Source organism: Labrus bergylta, chromosome 1 (genome assembly GCF_963930695.1).
Source record: "Labrus bergylta chromosome 1, fLabBer1.1, whole genome shotgun sequence".
Taxonomy (NCBI): domain Eukaryota; kingdom Metazoa; phylum Chordata; class Actinopteri; order Labriformes; family Labridae; genus Labrus; species Labrus bergylta.
The window spans coordinates 12,583,129-12,606,306 of NC_089195.1; the positions used below are offsets into that span (position 1 = coordinate 12,583,129).

General features: G+C 40.2%; 3 protein-coding genes across 3 annotated transcripts in view; 2 read left to right on the top strand and 1 right to left on the bottom strand.

Annotated features, from left to right (window-relative positions):
* The first annotated feature begins 648 nt into the window (after nt 1–648).
* On the top strand, nt 649–2,276 carry LOC109999786 (trace amine-associated receptor 13c-like). The gene has a single exon (XM_020654919.2). It carries the CDS (start codon nt 681–683, stop codon nt 1,674–1,676), a length of 996 nt encoding a protein of 331 aa, XP_020510575.2. The 5' UTR covers nt 649–680; the 3' UTR covers nt 1,677–2,276.
* A 6,977-nt stretch (nt 2,277–9,253) lies between these two features.
* LOC109999783 (trace amine-associated receptor 13c-like) lies at nt 9,254–10,517 on the top strand. Its single transcript, XM_020654912.2, has one exon. It carries the CDS (start codon nt 9,286–9,288, stop codon nt 10,279–10,281), a length of 996 nt encoding a protein of 331 aa, XP_020510568.2. The 5' UTR covers nt 9,254–9,285; the 3' UTR covers nt 10,282–10,517.
* Nucleotides 10,518–11,781: 1,264 nt separating this feature from the next.
* LOC110001404 (NACHT, LRR and PYD domains-containing protein 12-like) overlaps nt 11,782–23,178 on the bottom strand; it is a 31,005-nt gene continuing 19,608 nt past the window's right edge. Inside the window, exons 7-11 of the mRNA XM_065954271.1 lie at nt 21,730–21,906; nt 21,022–21,198; nt 14,985–15,155; nt 14,266–14,439; nt 11,782–13,625 (exon numbers count right to left, since the gene is read on the bottom strand). Of these exons, the coding sequence (XP_065810343.1) occupies nt 13,616–13,625; nt 14,266–14,439; nt 14,985–15,155; nt 21,022–21,198; nt 21,730–21,906 (709 nt within the window). The 3' untranslated portion in view covers nt 11,782–13,615. The remainder of the gene's footprint in view (nt 13,626–14,265; nt 14,440–14,984; nt 15,156–21,021; nt 21,199–21,729; nt 21,907–23,178) is intronic.

The following is a 23,178-nucleotide window of genomic DNA, read 5'->3' on the forward strand; positions in this document are numbered from 1 at the left end:
CCCAATCATCAGTTGCACAGTTAAATAATAATTATCTATAGAGCGCCTTTGAAGGGACCCAATGGTGCTTTACATCAGAACACAAACAAGACAACACAATTAACCAAGTCCACAAGCTGAGCTGAACGGTTAGGTTTTCAAAAAATATTTTAATAAATCCAAGGATGTAGCATTGCAGATAACATAACATTTCATTTTGGCACTTTTAGTCCTCCATAGAAGAAAACTACCCGGAGAGAGTTCCATAGGTTGGGGGCCACAATAATGCAGGCTAAGCCCCAAAACATGTCAGCAGGTTGGTCTGGGGAAAGGAGAGCAAACCGGTGTCCAATGACATTGAACTGCATTATAGTGCGGCCCTTTTACAGTTTACTTTAAGCTTTACAGGTCAGAGAAATGTTTTCTGTCGGTTGCATTAAATGTTTATGTTGCATCATGTAACAGTGGAATTAGACGGTAGGAGGGAGGGGGGAATAATCAAGGGAGAGGTGAGGAAGAGGAGGAGAGATCAGAAGAAAGGACAATACTGACTACAGCCGCCCATTTGCCTATAGAACTGACAGGGATTAAGAGGATGACTAGGGAATTGCAGTCAGAGATAAGTGAGCTGTGATAATTCTGGCACTCAGAGAGCAGACTGAGCTCAGCAGGATCAGGTCACCATCTCCCCTCAGAGCTGGATGATGGATGACCAGCAGGGAGCCGAGCTCTGCTACCCTCAGCTCCTCAACTCGTCTTGCAGGGGTATAAGGCACCCTCGCACTGAGGCCATCCTCTCCTATGCTTTGCTCTCTTCCATCGCTGTCCTCACTGTTGTTCTCAACCTGCTTGTCATCATCTCCATCTCTCACTTCAGACAGCTTCACACCCCCACCAACCTGCTCCTGCTCTCCCTGGCCATCTCGGACCTCCTTGTCGGGCTGCTGGTGATGCCGCTGGAAATGGTGCGGTTCATAGAAACCTGCTGGCTGCTGGGAGATCTCATGTGTGCTATGTGTGACATTATAGTCTTCACTCTTACCTCGGCCTCTGTGGGGAACATGGTGCTCATATCGATCGATCGCTATGTAGCTATTTGTCATCCTCTGCAGTACTCCCACCGAATCACTCGCAGTCGAGTGGAGCTGTGTGTGTGTCTGTGTTGGGCCTGCTCAATCCTTTACAACGGGCTGATCTTAAAGGAAAATCTGAGGCAGCCAGACAGATATAACTCTTGCTTTGGGGAGTGTGTGGTGGTGATTAACTATGTGTCAGGAACAGTAGACCTCGTATTCACCTTTATCGGCCCCTGTGTGGTCATCCTTGTTCTGTACATGAGAGTGTTTATCGTGGCAGTGTCTCAGGCTCGTGCCATGCAGACTCATATTACAGGGGCTGCAGTCAGCAAGGTTCGAATCACCGCAGTGAAATCAGAGAGAAAGGCGGCCAGGACTCTGGGCATAGTCATACTGGTGTTTTTGATAACTTTCTGTCCATATTACTACCCCTCTCTTGCAGGACAAGACATATCAAACAGTGCATCGTCGTGGGCCATCGTGTCTTGGCTGCTGTACTTTAACTCTTGTTTGAACCCTCTCATATATGCTTTGTTCTATCCGTGGTTTAGAAAAGCGATCAAGTTCATTGTCACACTGAAGATCCTGGAGCAGTACTCGTCTCTGGCTAACATACTTTAAAGATATGATGTTTATCACCTGTTTAGCCTGAGTGTGAACAATTATCAAACATCTGTCAAGTATGCAAAATGATCAGTGTACATGCTGAATGTTTTATGTCATATGTTTGATGTCACTGAAACAAAGAGAAAGACGTCTAGCACACTGCAGGCTCCAGAAATATATTCCACCAGGGTGACGAAGAGCAGGTGTTGCTCAGACTGTCACCCCGGTGAAATACGTTTTAGGGATATTGGAGCCCTGAGGTGTGCGAGCCGTCTTTCTCTTTCACTTTTCTTTTTTGCTTGACTCTGAACCTGTCCTTTAAGTTTGGATGTGGGATTTCTGGATTGTTGTACATATGTTTGATATCACACTGTGCATTTGTGCCTTTCCTTATTTCTCCTTTGCTCTACTCTCTCTAAGCAGCGTGACGTTTGAAAGATTAGGGACTCAGTTTGAAGTCGAGAGCTGCAACGTTGAGTAAAACAAAAGGGAATTCTTGTTATTCAACTTATTCAAAGTCTTTTGTTAAGCAATAATGTGAATGTAAATGTTGTTTCCCCCGTTCTAAATGTGATAATGTTCCATGTTTCCAGGTTTTTTGGGGGGCTTCGTATCATCTAAATGAAACTTTTATTGAAATTTAAGATTAAACAAGATGATGATCCATGAGTGTGATGAGATGTGAAAATGATTGTTGGCTACAACTGTCAGAAAAGGATGATCAGGTGACAGTTATTAGAATATAAACAAATAGATTCAAACACACCTATGAAATCCAAAACACATGTATAAAGGACCCTGAACCATCCCATACAACACACACACACACACACACACACACACACACACACACACCTGTTCCTAGAGCACACACACAAGACCATACAGCAACCGTACATATGCACACACACATACACGCATACCTCACTAAGAGGGGACTATCAGTCTACACTATCCAAGTGTGGTCTTCCTGGTAATTTTAAAAATACAAAAAAGTAATACCACATTTACTTTCGATGTGTTTAACTATAATATTACTTCAGATTTGTTTGTCTTTTTAAATAGGTTGCCAAGAGGGAACTTGCAGGCTTGAGGGATGTCTACATCTCTCAGAGGGGACTTCCATTCAATGCAGTGGGGGGGTCAGGCTTTCACCTCATGAATACTTGTTGACTGCAAAATCATTTTATTTCTTTTAAATAGTGGATGATTTAACCTTAATTTAATCCACATTTCAATTTTTTTTAACATATATTAATCATGGAAAAAAGCAAGTCACAAGCAATATAAAATATAATACAGAATATTTAACCTGCAATCAGATGTGACCTGTCAGCATGCACTACTATCAAGGACTGTAGTATCAGCTAGAAGATTTACTTAATCCAGGATTTAATTGTATAAAATATTAACTTAAATGTCTACATATTGTTTAAACCTGTGAACTTAGTTCAAATTAATTTATATTTATGATACACACACACACACACACACACACACACACACACACACACACACACACACACACACACACACTCACAGAGGTAAACTAGCAGCAAAAGGCATGAGAAAAAAGCAGTGTGATGAGACCGCTCTTAGAGGAACTTAAAGTCTCTGCAGACCTCGGGTCAGCGAGCAGTTTGTTCTACAGAATGCCATGTGAGCAGAACTCTTCTTCAGATGCTTTATTGTTCTATTCTGGCTGATCTCTTTTAAAGTGCCTAAACCTTTAAAACCCTTCATTCAAAGTTGTAGCCGTTATTCATCACAGTAATCTAATGCAGCAGGTTGTTTAATGCATTCATGAATCTTTAACATGAAGCGACTGAACCTTTTTTTATTTTCTCTGATAATTTGTTGTGTTTTTTTTGCTCTTATTAATGTGTTGTTACGCACAAGACTTTGACGGTTATTGACAATTAATCAACAGAGACTCGGAGTGTTTCTTATTCGTGCTTTGAGCTCTGATTAACCCTAACATGTACATACTGCTCATATTCAATGTTTCTCAGTATGGCACCATAAAAAGCATCAAATGTTGCACTACAAATCTATTTAAAAAGTATAATTAGCCTATCTGACGATTATCAATGATAAATCCTAACTCTATGTATCAGAGAGCGTGGAGAGTGTATTTTTAGGGTGTACACCACTCCTTCAGGAGAAAATAATTTACTCGTACACAGTATCATGTACGGCTGAAACGAGTCCTCGAGTAAATCGAGTAACTAGATTTCTAAAATGCCTCGAGACTTCATCTAAATCCGCAGACCATGTCTCTGCTCTGCCAAAGAGTACAAATCCAGAGCGAGTTTTCGTCTTTGACACACGCACACTGACACGCATCTCCTATATGGTTTGTATTGACTTTTTAAAAGATTTCCCTGAAACATTTACGAGACAGCTATTATTCCCCCAGCAACTTTCCTTATTTTAATTGACACTCGCTTAAAGCACGCTGCTCCTAAAGGGCAAAAACTGGTATGTCAATTTTTCACAATCCTCTTTCCCCCTCTTTTTGAAGATTTCTATGGATTATGAAAACAGTTGGCATTGCGTCATAGTTGGGGGTGGGGTGTCCCGTGACGGAAAATGACCCTTTCCCCCAGCCACTAATAATGCAAAGGCACAGATTTGAATCTTTTTTCAGAACTTACAAGCTGTCATGTCCCATATTCGTTTATTTCTGTATATTGACAAAGAAAGATATAGAATTGTCGTCAGATACGTTTTAACATACCAGACGAATGAGCTGAAATATCGTTCCCATATATATTTAGCCGATTGAATCACCGGTCACAGACAATATCACATTCATTTAAAATTTTATCAATTACACGTAACTGTAGCCGTTATCAGCAGCCACGTTTACAACTCTCTTCCTGCAGGACTCAGGACTGTGGATTAACATGTTGTCTACTTTTACCAAGGAACAAAGGAACTGAGCAATGATTTAAAGCTCCCTCTCAGACAGGCTCTGGAAGACAGGATATTATGAACTTTTACAACACCTGGAATAAACAATCGAGCGGAAACATAACACTCTGCTATCTACGAATTGACCCCAAAGACATGAACTGTGACCGAAACCAGTCTCTGCAAAGTCGTAAAATTGACTATCTGTTGAAGGACTGCTGAAGAACTGAATTAAACCACAGCTTTCAATTCTACATCAAATGAACATTTATGACTTTCTTCATCTAGATATTTGTAATTGTCACATTGAATGTATTATAATCATCTTTTTAAACTCAAAATCTAGTCTTCAGAACAGCAATAAGAGTTATATTATGTTTCATAGGAATTTGACGTGGAGCGCTATTGCCATCTAGTGTTAGAATATCCATGAATACGTAACCTTCATAATTATACATTTAGACGTGTTATAAAGCATACTCTTTGATATTATCTATAGAAGGTGTTATTTAAAGACACCAATTTATTTTCCTACTTTATTAATATGTCTTATTAAGAATGTTGACTGTATAACATGGTTTTGTTCACCTACAGGCTGGGATTAACTGAGGATGCCACTGGCTTGTCCCCTCTCCAATGTGCAAAGGGGTTTCAACTTCTGTTGTTTCCTGTCCAAGAGAAGGATGTTTTCTGTCTTTCAGTCGAGGCCTTCATCCGCTATTGTTGTTGGACATGGGTTCAAGCCAGGGCCAGCCACCTTAGCTCGAAAGAACGGTATTCAAGAAGTGCCAATCGCCAACGCACTGTGGCTCCCAACTACCAAGGTGGCCAGAAAGTACGGTTATCCACTGTTGGGGTTTTATATAGTCAAATTTGGTTATATTATTAACAATTATTTTAATTTAATTATTAATATAAATTAACAATATTATTAAACTTAGTTTAATTAATTCGGGGCACCACTCTGAAATCAGAGAACAAAATATCCAAATATCACTTAAATCAGTCTCCAATTAGTTAATTAATTACTATTATTAATAACCTATATTTAGTCAATTGAAGGCGTGAAATCCGTACACAAGGCCCTCGCACCCTGCTTATATCACAATGCAAATACACCAGTAATCACAAACAACTGCTCTTTCAGTTATAACAGAATTTATTTAACAAAGCCAATCAATTGTCAAGTCAATCAATGAAACTCAAACAATCAAATGACTATTATAAACAAAACTACAGCAAACAAAATATCTATAAACAGCTTGGTACGTGTGTGTATGTGGGGTCATGAGTGCCGATGTGTGTGTGTGTGAGTGTGTAAATGAGAGACAGGTGGGGGGGGGGGAGATAGAGGGCAGATGAGAGCATCATGTGGAGCTACGTCACGTATGTACAAAATGGTGGACAAAGACAAAGGAAGTCGTGTGGCTTAGCTTGAACTCTCTGAGCTGAGTTCAGTAACTATAACTTAAACACCAGAAAGCCAGTGGCCGGACTTTGATTCAACGGCAGGTACACTGGTCTTTCTGATTGTGAAAGCCGTTAACTGTGAGTAAGCTTGTACAGCAGTGATTAAACACAGGTAGGCGAACACAGTGGTTCAGCAACAAAAACAAATGCAGCAGCTTACAGCAGATAATAAACAGAATGTGACGATCAGTCAACAAAAATGCACAATTATCAGTTGTTATAAAATAAACCTTCCTGAACTGTTCTGTGCCCAGACTAAAGCCTTTCTTGGAATCACTTTTCTGATGACTGTTTCAAGGTTCGGTTGGTCTTCAATCTGTTGCATGTTAAAATCAACAGATCCAGGTTTCCATGGCAGATGAAAAGAGACGGCAGCAGGAGTCAGGTTTATGCTCTATTGTCTTTCTGATGGCAGGAGTAGATTTTCCTTGGTGTATTCTTCTTCAGGTAACGGTGGCTGTCTGTAGCACTCCTATCTAATTGCGTTCACCGACATTGACGAGAATAACAAGAAAGAATCTCTCTCTGTGCTAGAACCAGATAGTTACTGATTACTGATTGCGCCAAAACTCATAGACAAGGCTGTGGAATTAGGCCAGGTAGAGATGGATGTCTCCTCTGAAGCTGGAAGCATGTGAAGAGATAGAACAATGAGAGGCGACTAATTTTATCGACCCTACACTTAACACCTATGTGTTAGATTTTGCAGAGCATGCTGGGAGTAAGAGTCATTTAAAGTACTTGTACTCAGGCTTCTGTATTGGCTGCAGGCCGGACCTTTGTTTCAACACATGGCAATCCGAACAGCACCCGGGATCTACTCTTGTGGGTAGAGTCTAAGAAGTCATTTCAAATACAGATGATTGTCAACCCCTCATCAGTGAGGTTCAAATTACTTAAGTCCATGCAGATCCTCCTAACTTTCCATGTTTTTACAGTCAAGCCTGGTTGTGAGAGACTGCTGGTTCCTGCTGCTCTTCCTCTTCCACCACCCAGAGTCATTGATGGAGCTCCAGCTTATACGGTTGTCAGCTACTTTGCACACGCCGTATAGGAAGGGGTCTCCAGTACCTGGTCAACTGAGAAGGGTACAGTAATAAATTGAGGTCTTTGGTTCCTGCACGTCACATTGGGAGCTCATCACACACACACAGGGCGGTGTGCGTGGGATCACTTTGTCACTTTGACAGTAAGATTGAAGGTGAAATGTAACAGGGACGTGCGTATTGCGGCCGGAAACGACGGTCTGAATAGGGAGTTTTTTTGCAGCTCATCCCCAATCATCAGTTGCACAGTTAAATAATAATTATCTATAGAGCGCCTTTGAAGGGACCCAATGGTGCTTTACATCAGAACACAAACAAGACAACACAATTAACCAAGTCCACAAGCTGAGCTGAACGGTTAGGTTTTCAAAAGTTATTTGAATAAATCCAAGGATGTAGCATTGCAGATTATGGAGGAGTCAAAGTGCCAAAATGAGATAAATAAATATATAATTAATTAAATCATTAAATGTGTCATGAATTATTTAATATTGGAAATAAATCAACAAATATATGAATAAATATATAATTATTTAATTAATTAAATGCATGTGTTATTAAATAATTAAATAATTATTTAAATGTGTCATTAATTATTTAAAATTGGTAATATATAAATAAATACATAAATATTTTATGAAATCCATAAATAATTAAATAAATGTTTAAATAATTATTTGAAATGTTCATTCATTCTATGTAAAAACACATGTATTTATTCCACTATTTATTTAATTATTTCATGTTTCCTGCTCCAGCAGTGCATCATGAAATAATTTTATCTGTCATCCTGTCCCATCAAACTCAGTGGGCGGGATTAACGCTGATCGAGTCACAAACCATTGCTTTGGTCTGCAGGGTTGCCAGACTAGGCGGTTTCCCGCTACACAAACAAACAAACAAACATGGCAGCAATCACAGAGGATCTGCATGAGCTGGTATCCCACACCGGACATGATGCTCTAGAACGGCAGTGGGTATGTCAAGAGCCTGGCGCCCTGGTCCGTGTGTGTGTTGCGGCCCAGTACGGGAGAAGCGCTGGAGAACTTCTTCTAAGTTTCCGAACAGTCTTCGGTCAATATCTTGGTCAGAGAGAGCGGAAATAACTCCAAGAACTTATAAAGAATAAATTAGAATAAATCCCTCTGCTTTGCTAGCCACATGTTCAGGGTCCGAAATTCCAGAGTCAACATTCTCTGCCAGGTCTAAAATATCTGTTATCAACTCACGGGAGAGCTCATGCAGATCCTCTGTGATTGCTGCGATGTTTGTTTGTTTGTTTATTTGGTGGGAAACTGCCTAGTCTGGCAACCCTGCAGACCAAAGCAATGGTTTGTGACTCAATCAGTGTTAATTCCGCCCACTGAGTTTGATGGGACAGGATGACAGATAAAATTATTTCATGATGCACTGCCGGAGCAGTGAAATAATTAAATAAATAGTGGAATAAATAGATGTGTTTTTACAAAGAATTAATGAACATTTTAAATAATTATTTAAACATTTATTTAATTATTTATGTATTTCATAAATTATTTATTTATATATTACCAATTTTAAAAATAATTATTTAATTATTTAATAACACATGCATTTAATTAATTAAATAATTAGATATTTATTTATATATTTGTTGATTGATTTCCAATATTAAATAATTGATGACACATTTATTGGTTTAATTAATTATATATTTATATATTTCATTTTGGCACTTTTAGTCCTCCATAGAAGAAAACTACCCGGAGAGAGTTCCATAGGTTGGGGGCCACAATAATGCAGGCTAAGCCCCAAAACATGTCAGCAGGTTGGTCTGGGGAAAGGAGAGCAAACCGGTGTCCAATGACATTGAACTGCATTATAGTGCGGCCCTTTTACAGTTTACTTTAAGCTTTACAGGTCAGAGAAATGTTTTCTGTCGGTTGCATTAAATGTTTATGTTGCATCATGTAACAGTGGAATTAGACGGTAGGAGGGAGGGGGGAATAATCAAGGGAGAGGTGAGGAAGAGGAGGAGAGATCAGAAGAAAGGACAATACTGACTACAGCCGCCCATTTGCCTATAGAACTGACAGGGATTAAGAGGATGACTAGGGAATTGCAGTCAGAGATAAGTGAGCTGTGATAATTCTGGCACTCAGAGAGCAGACTGAGCTCAGCAGGATCAGGTCACCATCTCCCCTCAGAGCTGGATGATGGATGACCAGCAGGGAGCCGAGCTCTGCTACCCTCAGCTCCTCAACTCGTCTTGCAGGGGTATAAGGCACCCTCGCACTGAGGCCATCCTCTCCTATGCTTTGCTCTCTTCCATCGCTGTCCTCACTGTTGTTCTCAACCTGCTTGTCATCATCTCCATCTCTCACTTCAGACAGCTTCACACCCCCACCAACCTGCTCCTGCTCTCCCTGGCCATCTCGGACCTCCTTGTCGGGCTGCTGGTGATGCCGCTGGAAATGGTGCGGTTCATAGAAACCTGCTGGCTGCTGGGAGATCTCATGTGTGCTATGTGTGACATTATAGTCTTCACTCTTACCTCGGCCTCTGTGGGGAACATGGTGCTCATATCGATCGATCGCTATGTAGCTATTTGTCATCCTCTGCAGTACTCCCACCAAATCACTCGCAGTCGAGTGGAGCTGTGTGTGTGTCTGTGTTGGGCCTGCTCAATCCTTTACAACGGGCTGATCTTAAAGGAAAATCTGAGGCAGCCCGACAGATATAACTCTTGCTTTGGGGAGTGTGTGGTGGTGATTAACTATGTTATAGGAACAGTGGACCTCGTATTCACCTTTATCGGCCCCTGTGTGGTCATCCTTGTTCTGTACATGAGAGTGTTTATCGTGGCAGTGTCTCAGGCTCGTGCCATGCAGACTCATATTACAGGGGCTGCAGTCGGCAAGGTTCGAATTACTGCAGTGAAATCAGAGAGAAAGGCGGCCAGGACTCTGGGCATAGTCATACTGGTGTTTTTGATAACTTTCTGTCCATATTACTACCCCTCTCTTGCAGGACAAGACATATCAAACAGTGCATCGTCGTCGGCCATTGTGACTTGGCTGCTGTACTTTAACTCTTGTTTGAACCCTCTCATATATGCTTTGTTCTATCCGTGGTTTAGAAAAGCGATCAAGTTCATTGTCACACTGAAGATCCTGGAGCAGTACTCATCTCTGACTAACATACTTTAAAGATATAATGTTTATCACCTGTTTAGCCTGAGCATGACAATAATCAAAGAGCTATGCAAAGTGATCAGTGCACATGCAGAATATTATATGTTTGATGTCAATAAAACGAAGAGAAAGACGTCTAGCACACTGCAGGCTCTAGAAATGTATTCCACCAGGGTGACGAAGAGCAGGTGTTGTTCAGACTGTCACCCCGGTGAAATACGTTACAGGGATATTGGAGCCCTGCAGTGTCACTTTTTTTGCTCGACTCTGCACCTGTCCTTTAGGTTTGGATGTGTGATTTCTGGATTGTTGTACATATGTTTGATATCACACTGCATTTGTGCCTTTCTTTATTTCTAATTTACTCTACTCTCTGTAAGCAGCGTGATGATTTAAAGATTTAGGGGAATTCTTGATATTCAACTTATTAAATGTTATTTGTTAAGCAATGACGTGAATATAAATGTTTTCAGTGATGTGTAATATAATGTGATTGGCTGCAATCTACCATCTCTGCATGACCTGTACACCTCCAGGACCCTGAGGCGTACAGCACTGTTTGAGACCAGAGGCTGCAGTCCATCAGGACCAAAACCTCACGCCACAAGAACAGTTTCTTCCCCTCTGCTATCAGCCTCACTAGCAATGCCCCTCCCCTTCCCCACTCCCCCCACATAACTCAGACTCTCATCAAGCCCCCCAGTCAGAGAGCATTACAGTAATGTGAAGGCTGAAACTGGTTTCATTTCACTGGAATTCATATTTTCTGTTTACATTCACTCTGAGGAGATTTTTTCACTGTCAACTGCACAACTCCTTCACTACACCTACTCTACATTAAGTGTTTTTATATATTTATACTCTTTTATATATATTTGTAATTGCTTCTCATTTTTAATCTGGATTTAAACTTTTGCTGTTTTTGCATTATTTCCTTTGCTAATCGTTTTGCACTAAAACACCAGGTCAGATTCCTTGTATGTGTAAATGTACTTGGCAAGACCTTCTCACTCTGTTTACATGGATACATTTATGCTGGTCAAGATGGGTCTCATATACTGTGAACATTTGTCATGGCCACACTTCCCTGAATTGATAAATGAACAGATACCGTTGATGTTGTTATCCCCATACATACATGTGTACCGATGTACGGATATCATGAACTATATATTTTGTTTTTCTGTACTTTGCCTATTTGTGCTCTTTGGCCCTCCGCTTTCAGGCGTAGAAAACATGTTGAACTGTCTCCCTACGTATTCATGAAAATCAATGTAACTACACATCCCTCTTTACAGATTGTATATAGTTATAGAGTAAGAAGATAAATATTGTAAAAAAAAACAAAAACAAGGATGTTGAGGGGAAAAGGGTTTCAAGAATATCTAGATGTTTGCTGCAGACTTTCACTGTCGACCCTTTATGCTTTCAGTAACTGCACTGCTTATTGTAAAATGTTCTCAACCATCCTCTACATAAAGAATAAAAAAAAAAGAAAAAGACACATACTCTGTGTATTATTAAGTTCTTTTTTATTATCAATGGTAATTCACCATTTATGCTTCAAAAAGCAGCGACAGTTTGAGTGAAAAAAGACAGCTAGATATATATTTCACAACGCTTAAGATTCAAAAGGGAGAGATGGCTGTGGCTCAGCGGTAGACTCGTGGTCTCTCAAACAGAAGGTTGGGGGCTCGATCCCCAGCTCCTGCAGCCACATGTCTGATGTGCAGGGTCCAAAATTAATTTTTGACTCACAGGCCAAGGTGGCAGGTAGATGAAAAGAAAAAAAAAATCACCGGCCAAACATGTTTTTTACCAGCCAATAACAAATTGTGTTTTTGTGTCGCATAGACAGTTGTTACAGAACTTTTAATTGAGTTAATAAGGTCTTAGGATCTGTTGAAACAAAGGATTTAAGTCACGGAAATTGTAAAACATATTTGCTGGCCTTTATTTGTTAAATAAGCTTTTCTCTCTATTTAACTTTGACCATGTTAAACACTAAATACAAATAGACCGTTCATTATTGGAGGTGTGTGTATCTCTGACTGCTCCTGCTGCGCCTGATTGAAGTGAAAAGTGGAGCGTGCATTTACAAGCGCTGTATCTAAAGATTTTATAACGCAGCGCTGTTTCACAGTCTGTGTGGAGATGTTCACGGACTACAGCAGGCTGTGGGATCACGTTGCTATCATTTAGTTAGCTACAGACACGGTGAGAGTGAACTAAGAAATGTCGAACCGACCGTTTGACCGGGTCACGTTTTCCACCCCAACTCGGTCCGAACGGATCAACTATGTTCTGTTAAACTTAAAGTGAACAGGTGCGCGTGGTGGTTGGCGTTCCAGCGTGTGTTTGTTCAGCAATGTTGGTGTGTGTCATCGTGACCCCACGATGCTCCGTCATGTAGACAGCAGAGAAAGGAGCAGGGAGAAGTAGCTGCAGCGACATCAAACGCGCTTAATACTCATAGCATAGTTTTTATACGTGACTGTTGGGCAAAACATTTACCCGCCCTGTGGCGAATAGCCCTCTGACATTTACTCCGCAAACGAAAAATCTACCCGCATTTGGCGCTTGGCGGGTGTTAATCTCAGACCCTGCATGTTTGTAATGTTGAGAAATTCATGCAAAATAATGGTGATAATGGTGAAGCCGGCATTATTCCTCAGACTATAACTGGAATGTCAGACAAGAATCCAGCAGTAGACCTCAATATGTGACCTCAGAAACCTGCCTCATTGAGCCACCACTGATCTTAACAACAATTTATGCAGTTGATGCAGGATGTCGACCAGAAGAGAAACATATAAACACCGTTGTTTAACCACTAGTGTCAAACACAAATTCTCAAGCCAACGCGCAGTGTGTTGAAAATTAGTGTGAAAGGACACTTTCTGTTCACACATGCAGTTCAGCCTGATGAGGTCAGGACATTTAGGAGAGGAGGGCATGTTTTAAAGAGGCTATAAAGAGAAGATTATGTGAATAAATGTTACATATGATCAAGTTCTGGTTTGTACTTTTTGTAAGAAATATAATCAAAATAATCATCACGAGAAGAATAACTGCAGCATTTCTTGGTAGCTTTTGACCTCTTGACATTTCTACCAGCTGTTTCATGTTTGGCCTTCCACTCCTGTAATGTGTGTAGAACAAATTCATTAGAAATATCATTGAAATGAACTTTGATGTGATTCCTCTGTCAGTCCCTGATGGATGAAGCTCTCCTCAGCTTGCAGAGCTTCTCAACGCACAAGATGGTGGAGGTTCATCCTCTGTGGATCATCAGGACACAGCTGCTCCTCTCTGCACCACCAGTGTCCTGATCGCTCACATTCAGAGATCATCTCCATCTAATGAGAGAAGACAGATCACAGAAATAATTTTCTACACAGACTCCCGTCATCAGCTGTAAGTCATCAGATTCCCCCACAGCGCTGTAACTAAGCTCCGCCCTCACTCCACCAAGTTGATAAAAAAGGCTGGTTCTGTTTTAGGCAGGCGTCTGGACACACTGAAGATCGAGGTGGAGAGGTGGAGAGACGTGTGGAGGAGAGGACAGATTATATTGAACAATGTTAGCCATCCTCTCCACGACATCATGACAGGCCAGAGAAGTCTCTGCAGTGAACGTTTAATTTCACTGCCCTGCAGGACTGAGAGGTTCAGGAGATCCTTTGTCCCCACAGACATTAGGCTTCATAACACACAGGCCAAAGGTAGCCGCTCATAACTGGAGCTGTGGCAAAACCGTCACTGCCTGCCTTTCCACCTCTTTCCTGTTCAATGGTTTAACTTATATGTGTGAGTTACGGAATACTCCAGAATTTCTCTGAGGGGATGAATCAAGTATCTCTCTCTCTATCTCTTTATATCACAGTAAATTATGCATCAAATACAGAAAAGGATGAAAAGTAAAAAACCCACAAACCAAGACAATTTAATTATGACCTAATATGAGGAGGGTTTACTAAAGAACACTGAGAGACTGACCTCAGAGACTCCAGTCGATAGTTTGGATTCTTCTGAAGATCCCTCAGCAGCTTCACTCCTGAATACTGCAGGCTGTTCACACTCAGGTCCAGATATCTGAGATGGGAGGGGTTGGACTTCAGAGCTGAGGCCAGAGAAGAACAGCTGATCTCTGACAAACTGCAGCCCCACAATCTGAATAAAGAATAAAAGAAAAAGAAAAAAAATGTATAATCCACTCACATGTGTTCAGGTTGTGATGAATATCTCAACATCACTTTGTCCTGATGAATGAAGTTTTCTCTAAATGATTAGAGGATAATTTCTGATTGTGTATTCACTAAATCTAAATCCTCCAAATGTCAGCACAACATTGATACAGCTGTTCATGTGCACAGATGAAGAACAGGCTGCCGATCTTAGTCAGCTCTGTGATGTTAGTACATTTATCAAATCAGACATTATTGAATCAAAAGTCTTCATGATTTCACTTAACAGAACCAGAGGAAACCAGAGGCTTCATGTGCATGTTGTTATACTTTACTTCACAGTCAGAAAAACATTTTGACATCAAATCTCTAAATTATTCAGCAAATTGAAAAAAATAATCTCCTAAATCATTAAATTTCCCTGAGATTTAAATTCAGACAAATACTGAAAATATATAAATCCTGAAATGTGCAACAACCGAGGATGTGGATTGAAATGATTCAAATGAATGACACAGTCAGGGATCTGACCTCAGAGACTCCAGTCTGCAGTTTTGACTCAGATAATCACACAGCAGCTTCACTCCTGAATCCTTCAGGCAGTTCTGACTTAGGTCCAGCTCTCTGAGATGGGAGGGGTTGGACCTCAGAGCTGAGGCCAGAGAAGAACGGCTGATCTCTGACAAACTGCAGTAACTCAATCTGAATGAAGAAAAAAAGATGTAAATGTAGATGACAGTGAGCTTTATGCATGAATGTGTGATGTTTTCCACTTGAACACACTGATGTGATCATCATCTGTTCATTCCAACATTGAAGGACTTTATCAGGATGCAATAATACTTTAGTTCTTCCTGATCGTTCTTAGATTTAAACGTCCAATATGTTGAATTTTATTAGGATGTTTACATTGAAATATTTAAATTAATTTAAAATGTACTAAAGCCATGTTATATATCTTTTTGTTGTTGAGTACTTACATTACATCAAATATTTCCAACAGTTATTAAAGACAGAGAAATACGTAATTTTAGAGTTGTACTAGGACGTGTCTTGTCCTAGTGGCAGCCTTGACAGACAGAATGTTTATCGTTACCGTGGAAACAACGGATGTTATGTCAAAGACTGCTGCATAATGAAGCGTGAGCTGCTACTGAAAGCTGCCGTACTGTTGATGTATGTGCTGCTGTGATATTAACGTCATGTCACGTCATTAGGGCTGGGTGATATATCAAGTTTTTAACATATATTTTCAAAAAGATAAAGGGTAAGACAATATCTTATATCGATATAGCATCGATATAGTTCATGTTGCATTAAAATATTGTTAAACACGTCTTCTGTAGAGCTGCCAGTTCACCTATTTCTCATCTCACTGTCTCTCCCTCTTCACCCTGCTCCTCTCTCTCTCTCTCTCTCTCTGAGTCAAACTCAACAAACTAAATGGATAACAAAACACAGAACTGTGTTTATTTTGTTATGCAGAAAATTAATTAACTTCACAAACAGGTAGTTTGTTGTCATGTACATGTTGAACTTGTGCAACTGACTGTTAATAAAAGACATATCAATATATATCGAGTATCGCCATTCAGCGAAAAAATATTGAGATATGAGTTTTGGTTCAATGTAGACTATACTTAGACACTTCGTAGGTAAACATATTCTCATCCTCGGGGGCCTGTACTACGAAGCAGGATTTGGGGTTAACGAGGTAACTTCAGGGTTAACCATGGGTTTTCAGTCCTAAGGTGGTTCATTTGTTAACTGGGTATATCACCATGGTAATTTACGCACACCTAACCTGCTCCGGAACAGGTTATGTTCGAGATCAGAGATCAACCTGTGAAAATCTCCACCCACTGACCAATCAGATCTCTTGATGGTGGAGGTCTTTAAGCTGATGGAGAGAGAGCGACAAACACTAGGTTATACAACACAATCATAGGTCATATGACGCTAACTCCGCCCCTATTATGTGAATGTGCTCTCTGAAACTCTGGGTCTACTTATCAGGTTAATAACCAGCTTCATGTGACTGTTCAGCACGATCTCTTATATGAGGGTTAGTGAAGCCAGATAACAAAAAAAAAACTTTTCTGACACAACCCTCTTTCCATAGCCTACCTGTCACTCTTTTGTCATGCCTCTGATAAGTTTTACGGTGAAGGGCAGGGATCCCCAACACCTTGCTGATTTTTCTGAGAGCCGCATATCTCAGACCTAACTCATGTGCCAAGAGGACCATTCGCACTTTCACATCAAACGCGACATCCTTCCTGGACTCATCTTGAAGTCGCATAGATGTGTATACGCTCCTGCTGTACTTGTCACTCTCGCACAGACGACACTCGAGCAATAAACTGCTACAGAACCCATGATTCTGTGGATCTATATTTATTTTCAGCCCTGACCCAGCACAATTCGGACAAATTAAATCACAAAGCAGCTCATTCAATCGGGCAACATGAACAAGCAGCCACTGCTGTGTGACATGCGCGTCACTTTTATCTATTTCTAAATCACCCCCCCGGTTTCGGCGTCTGAACGCATCACATTATCAGAAACCAAACACAAGCCAATGAGATTACATTCTTAGCATTAAACCCCCCTCTGAACTTTCACAATTGGTTGCTGGTAGAAAGGAAGTGTCCTTATTTGGGTTACATAGCATTGTGCAGGAGAGAGAGAGCTTTACAGAGATATCAGTCATGACGGGCAGCAGAGAACAGCCGTTATACTGCACGTCGCATTAGAATGCTAAATTTTAGGCAAATTGACGAGAAACCTTACGCCGCGATCCGACAAAATGTATTAAAATATACACATAAATGTATAATTTGGATATTTTCTTTATGGTAGTTTGAAAGATTACATGTTCAGGGAGTGATCTAGCCCAAAATCTCAAAGTTGACCAGTGCATAAAAAATGGATGTTTTAGCCTGCCGTGTCTCGCCTTAACTGAATAAAAGGAGAGAATCCTCGCTTAGCATTATGCTAACAAATAACATGGGAAGTCCCATAGAGAAACGGCGAAGCTAGCGCTACACTTTTTACATGAATATAAGTACAAAATACGAAAATGAACAGTCTTTATAAACTCACGGTTACTTTAAGAGATATGCAGGAGATTTACAAAACTAGCAAAAGAGCATGGGAGCTAGGGACAAGCCATATGGCAGACATAGGAGTGGCGCCCATATGTGAATGTGGTGATGAGCTAAGCTAGCGCTCATGAGCATCATAGAACTCACCTTAAAACCTTCAAAACAAATTTAAAACACATCCTGACACACACTTAAGGATGGCGTTACCTTCCACATGCTATGGAAGAATATATAGATCACATGTAGCCTATGTGATTTGGGACATTTACTCACCTGTTAATAACAGGGAAATAATAGCAACAGGTAGGCCTAGTGTGTTTCCTTTCCTGCTTCTGCCAGTCTGAAGACGAGGGCTACCGAGCACACTAAGCTGTCTCACTTGGACGTTACGCCTCCTTGTGGAACAAATTGGAACCACACTCATACCTGTATATCCCATCTAGCTTTAAAATTGACAACAAATTAGACAACAAGTTAACCGTTAGCAATAGCTAGCTAATGAAATGACTGCTAGCTAACTGGTAAACTGTTAGCACGAGCTATTCCGTGAAATTGCTTGGTTGAGACAATGTAACATAACGGTTTTATAAGTTTAGCTAGTTAGCCGTTAGCTAGCGAGAATTACAGCCACTTCCTGTTTATGGCGATGTGATTTGTAGACTTCCTGTTGGATTTTGAGCATGGGTGCAAGAGGTAGGTGTTGTCAAGGTGGATACGCATAGTAAAATTCAGAATAGCAGGTTCAACATGCTGCGGGGGCTGAATGTTTTAAATATTGTAGGGGGCGCCACTGAGCCATTAAGCCACGCCCACTCATTTGAACGGTATCAAATGTTTGACTTTACCACCAGGATCATATGTTTGAAGTTTCAGGACTGAACGACTATGTTAAGCCCGTGAAAAAACTACTTCCTGTTTGCTGGCAACTATTATACATCAACACTATTTATGGGGAGGCCATTTTGAAAATTTGAAGGGGGTGCCACTGAGCTATTTTGCAAAATTTGTTTACGAAACCGCCAAAATATAAAAAATTTTGCGAGACCTGTTGACCCGGGAAAGTTTGGTGAGTTTTCAGGCCCGTTCAGGCCCTCAAAAGTGGCCGCAAAGAGGCGGAATAAAAAATAAAAATAACAATAATAATAATAATAATCACTAGGGTTTCAAGACGGTCCGTGCTGGGGCCCTAACAATCCTTTGGGTTCCAATAGGGTCCTACGCAGTTGTCAGTGCTTTGGGCCCTAATAAATGGTTTATTATGGTTAAGTAAGGCTTATTCAGCACTTTTAAAGAGGTCATATTATGCCCTTTTTGGGGTTTGTATATTTAATCTATGTACCTACTAAAGTATGTTCATAATAGCTCGAAAAAAGTGTCTGTTTTCATGTACTGCCATTCCATGCACCGGCTCGCTTCTGACTCTCTCTCTAAGGCTCTGAAGTGACCACGTTCACAGTACCCACGTGTGCCAAGTCTGATCTGATTGGTTGGCCTGCCGGCTCTGCCGTAATTGGTCAGTCGCTCAGCACGGTTCTCGGAAATGTCACGCCCCTTTTACCATATTGGGAATGCAGCCACTTTGGCTCCGGGAGCAAAAACATTAGCACCTTAGCACTACTGTGCTACCGCAGGCTACGGCATATCGTGGGCATGCTACAGAAGTTAATGGGTGTGCAACATGAGATGCTGGGCTTGCCACAACGAGCCAATGGGCTTAGATCAGTGATATCACACTGACAAGACGTCACACTGGCAATTTTTTTTCGAGGGGGGCTAGAACCGAGCGTTACATGCAGCTAATGCTGCAGCTAACAGGAGGACGTAGGAGAAGCCGCGTTTCCATGGACTTTGAATATTTGCACATAGATGTGCCTAAACATGTACAGGACACTTGGAAAACACACTAAAGAGCATATAAAACCAGAAAAAGCATAATATGACCCCTTTAAGCATTTATAAAGTGTTACTTAAGCGATATATGTTTGCCACTTTACAATAAGGGTCACAAAGAGCATTAATAAATGGTTAATTATGGTTAAGTAAGGCTTATTCAGAGCATCAATACATGGTCTATTATGGTTGAGTTATGTTTATTCAGAGCATTAATAAATGGTTAATCATAGAGTTGGGCAATATTGAAAAAATATATCACGATTTTTTTTTTTGCAAAACCACGATCAAGATTTTATCACAATTTTTTTCATACTGATCTTAAGACTATTTTGCAAGTTACTGACCAGTTCAACCAAACTTAGCTCCCTGTATAATGTTTTTAAATGTACAAAAACTGTGCTGACAAGTTATTGTATTTGAAAAACATCTTTGTAGGGGGTCTGGAGGTCTCCCACCCAGAGCCTTTTTAGCACCAGAAAAGTCTTTCCCTCAATTTGATCAATATTTAAGCACAATTTGATGAATTTCTGGACCACCTCGAAATGATGATTTAGTAATGTGTCCTCTTTTTGTGTTCATCAGGAACATTTCTATGCAGAGATGCATTCATTTAAAAACATGTAGACTTCAAGTTATAGTATTTCTGTTCTATTTTAGCTCTGCAGAATCCCTTCAGCTGTAGCTTCATATTGGCTCTGCAACCTTTGTTGACATCATTGGACTAACTTTATTTTGGTTTATATAAACATAATACAGAATGCATAACCCGGGGTGGCTGTGGCTCAGTAGGTAGAGTCATCACCTCTCAACCCAAAGATCAAGGGTTCAATCCCCAGCTGAGCAACATGTTGGAGTTAGAGGATGGACAAGAAAGTGAACAATCATTAACCTTAAATAAACATCAATAAAAACAAACACTTTTGTCTTAATGACACGACCTAGCTTGGAACCTCAAGACATGCATCTAAATGAACATCTTTAGCAACCATTTAGTAATATTAGTGAATACATGGTTAATTAACATGTAAACCCTTAATTAATGTTAACAAGAGACATCTGTTAAGGGTTTCTTAATGTTCATTATTGTATGAATTTATTGTTAATTAAGGCTTATTACTGCATAAGGATTAAATAATGCACTAAGTAATACCTTAGTCAACATGAAAACCATTAATAAATGATTACTAGAAACATTACTTAACTGTTAGTAACCATTAGTTAATGCTTAATAATGCCTTAACCAATGTGCCCTTATTGTAAAGTGTTACAGAAGAGTTTGAAACATTTTTAAAAAGTTTAAAGTTTTAAATTGTTTTCTGGCATAGGGCAGGTTTAGACATAAAAAAAAAAAAGAAATCAGAACCAAAATTTGGTATTTTTGTTTCATAATAAAAATCTTTTAAAAGGGATTTTCATTTGAAAAAAAGGAGTAAGTGCATTTGTAAGTGGTATTTTTAAGTTTGTTTGCCTGGGACATGATTTTTCCCAATTCTCAAGAATCGGTGAAATTCAAACAGTCAATACAGTTTCTATTATATTCATATATATATTACAGTCAGTGATCTGACCTCAGAGACTCCAGTCTGCAGTTTGGACTCTGCAGTCCCTCACACAGCAGCTTCAATCCTGAATCATACAGGAAGTAGTTCTCATTCAGTTCCAGCTCTCTGAGATGGGAGGGGTTGGACTTCAGAGCTGAGGCCAAAGAAGAACAGCTGATCTCTGACAAACTGCAAATGCTCAATCTGAATAAAGAATAAAAGAAGAATAAAATAATGTATAATCCACTCACATGTGTTCAGGTTGTGATGAGTATCTCAAAATCACTTTGTCCTGATGAATACAGTTTTCTCTAAATGATTAGATGATAATTTCTGATTGTGTATTCACTAAATCTAAATCCTCCAAATGTCAGCACAACATTGATACAGCTGTTCATGTGCGCAGATGAAGAACAGGCTGCTGATCTCAGTCAGCTCTGTGATGTTAGTACATTTATCAAATCAGACATTATTGAATCAAAGGTCTTCATGATTTCACTTCTTAACAGAACCAGAGGAAACCAGTTGCTTCATGTGCACGTTGTTCTACTTTACTTCACATAGTCATAAAAACATTTTGACATCAAATCTCTAAATTATTCAGCAACTTGAAAAAATAACATTCCCAAAAGTTGAATTCAGAAAAATACTGAAAATATATAAATCCTGAAATGTGCAACAATCGAGGTTGTGGATTGAAATGATACAAATGAATGACACAGTCAGTGATCTGACCTCAGAGTCTCCAGCCTGCAGTTTGGACTCTGCAGAAAATCACACAGCAGCTTCACTCCTGAATCCTGCAGCTTTTTGTTGTCACTCAGGTCCAGCTCTCTGAGATGGGAGGGGTTGGACTTCAGAGCTGAGGCCAGAGAAGAACAGCTGACCTCTGACAACCAGCAAACACGCAATCTGAATAAAGAATAAAAGATGTAAATGTAGATAACAGTGAGCTTTGTGCATGAATGTGTGATGTTTTCCACTTGAACACACCTATGTGATCATCATCTGTTAATTCCAACATTGAAGGACTTTATTAGGATGCATTAATACTTAAGTACTTCCTGATCGTTCTTAGATTTAAATGTACAATATGTCGAATTTTATTAGAATGTTTACATTGAAATATCTAAATTAATTTAAAATGGACTAAAGCCATGTTATATATCTTTTCATTGTAGAGTACTTGCATGACATCAAATAATTCCAACAGTTATCAAAGCCATACAAATACGTCATTTTAGAGTTGTAACGGGGCGTGTCTTTACGGCAGCCTTGACAGACACAACATGATTTACGTTGCTGTGGAAACACCGGACACGGAGGAAAGAGGATGTGGGTATAAGATACAATACGTAGGTGGCTAAAATACAGGGAATGTCATACATTTTCAAAATAACACCGGTGACGTCAACAGTGCCTTTCTAAAAAGTTGATAGATTTTCAACTTTGAGCGCCCGGCGTGGCCACACAAAAACGCTTGTTAAAAAGACACTGGTTGGGGCGCGCTGGTGGCGCAATGGTTAGGGTGCGCGTCCCATGTATTGAGGCTCTCATCACAAGCGGGAGGCCCAGGTTCACTTCCCCCCATGGCCTCTTTCCGCATGTCATTCCCCACTCTCTCTCCCTGGTTTCCAACTCCATCCACTGTCCTATCTCTGCATTAAAAGCCCAAAAATAAATCTTAAATTTTTTTTTTTTTAAAAAGACGCTGGTTGGATGTTTTGGTTCAAATGTGCTGTTGTGCCATCTAATTGCTATGTGAACATGCATCCAAGAAAAATCAATCAAAATAATTTTGAAAGAAAAAGACGCTGGGTGCTGCGGCTGCTTCCTGCTGCGAACGCTCTCTACTTATTAAAAACAACTGAAAAAAGATGCTGGCGCTGAGAAAAGAACGCTAGGTGGATACAGGCCTCAGGAAGTGTCAGCTGCTACTGAAAGCTGCTGTACTGTTGCTTTATGTGCTGCTGTGATAAAAACGTCATGTAGATTATACTTGGATACTTTGTCGGTAAACATATTCTCGTCCTCAGGTCTGTATCACTCGTTTGTCTTCACTACGATCTAGTCAGAGTATGTTCGGCGGGGAGCAGAGAGACCTCCCATGATTCCCCGCCAGCCTCGATGTCATCTTTTTGTTATTATTTTTATTGAGTGCCCCTTGGCGGGGGAATTTACGAT

Bases quoted from the DNA above. Each gene is read 5' to 3' on its own strand.
- LOC109999786 (XM_020654919.2), top strand. From the start codon at position 681: ATGATGGATGACCAGCAGGGAGCCGAGCTCTGCTACCCTCAGCTCCTC.
- LOC109999783 (XM_020654912.2), top strand. From the start codon at position 9,286: ATGATGGATGACCAGCAGGGAGCCGAGCTCTGCTACCCTCAGCTCCTC.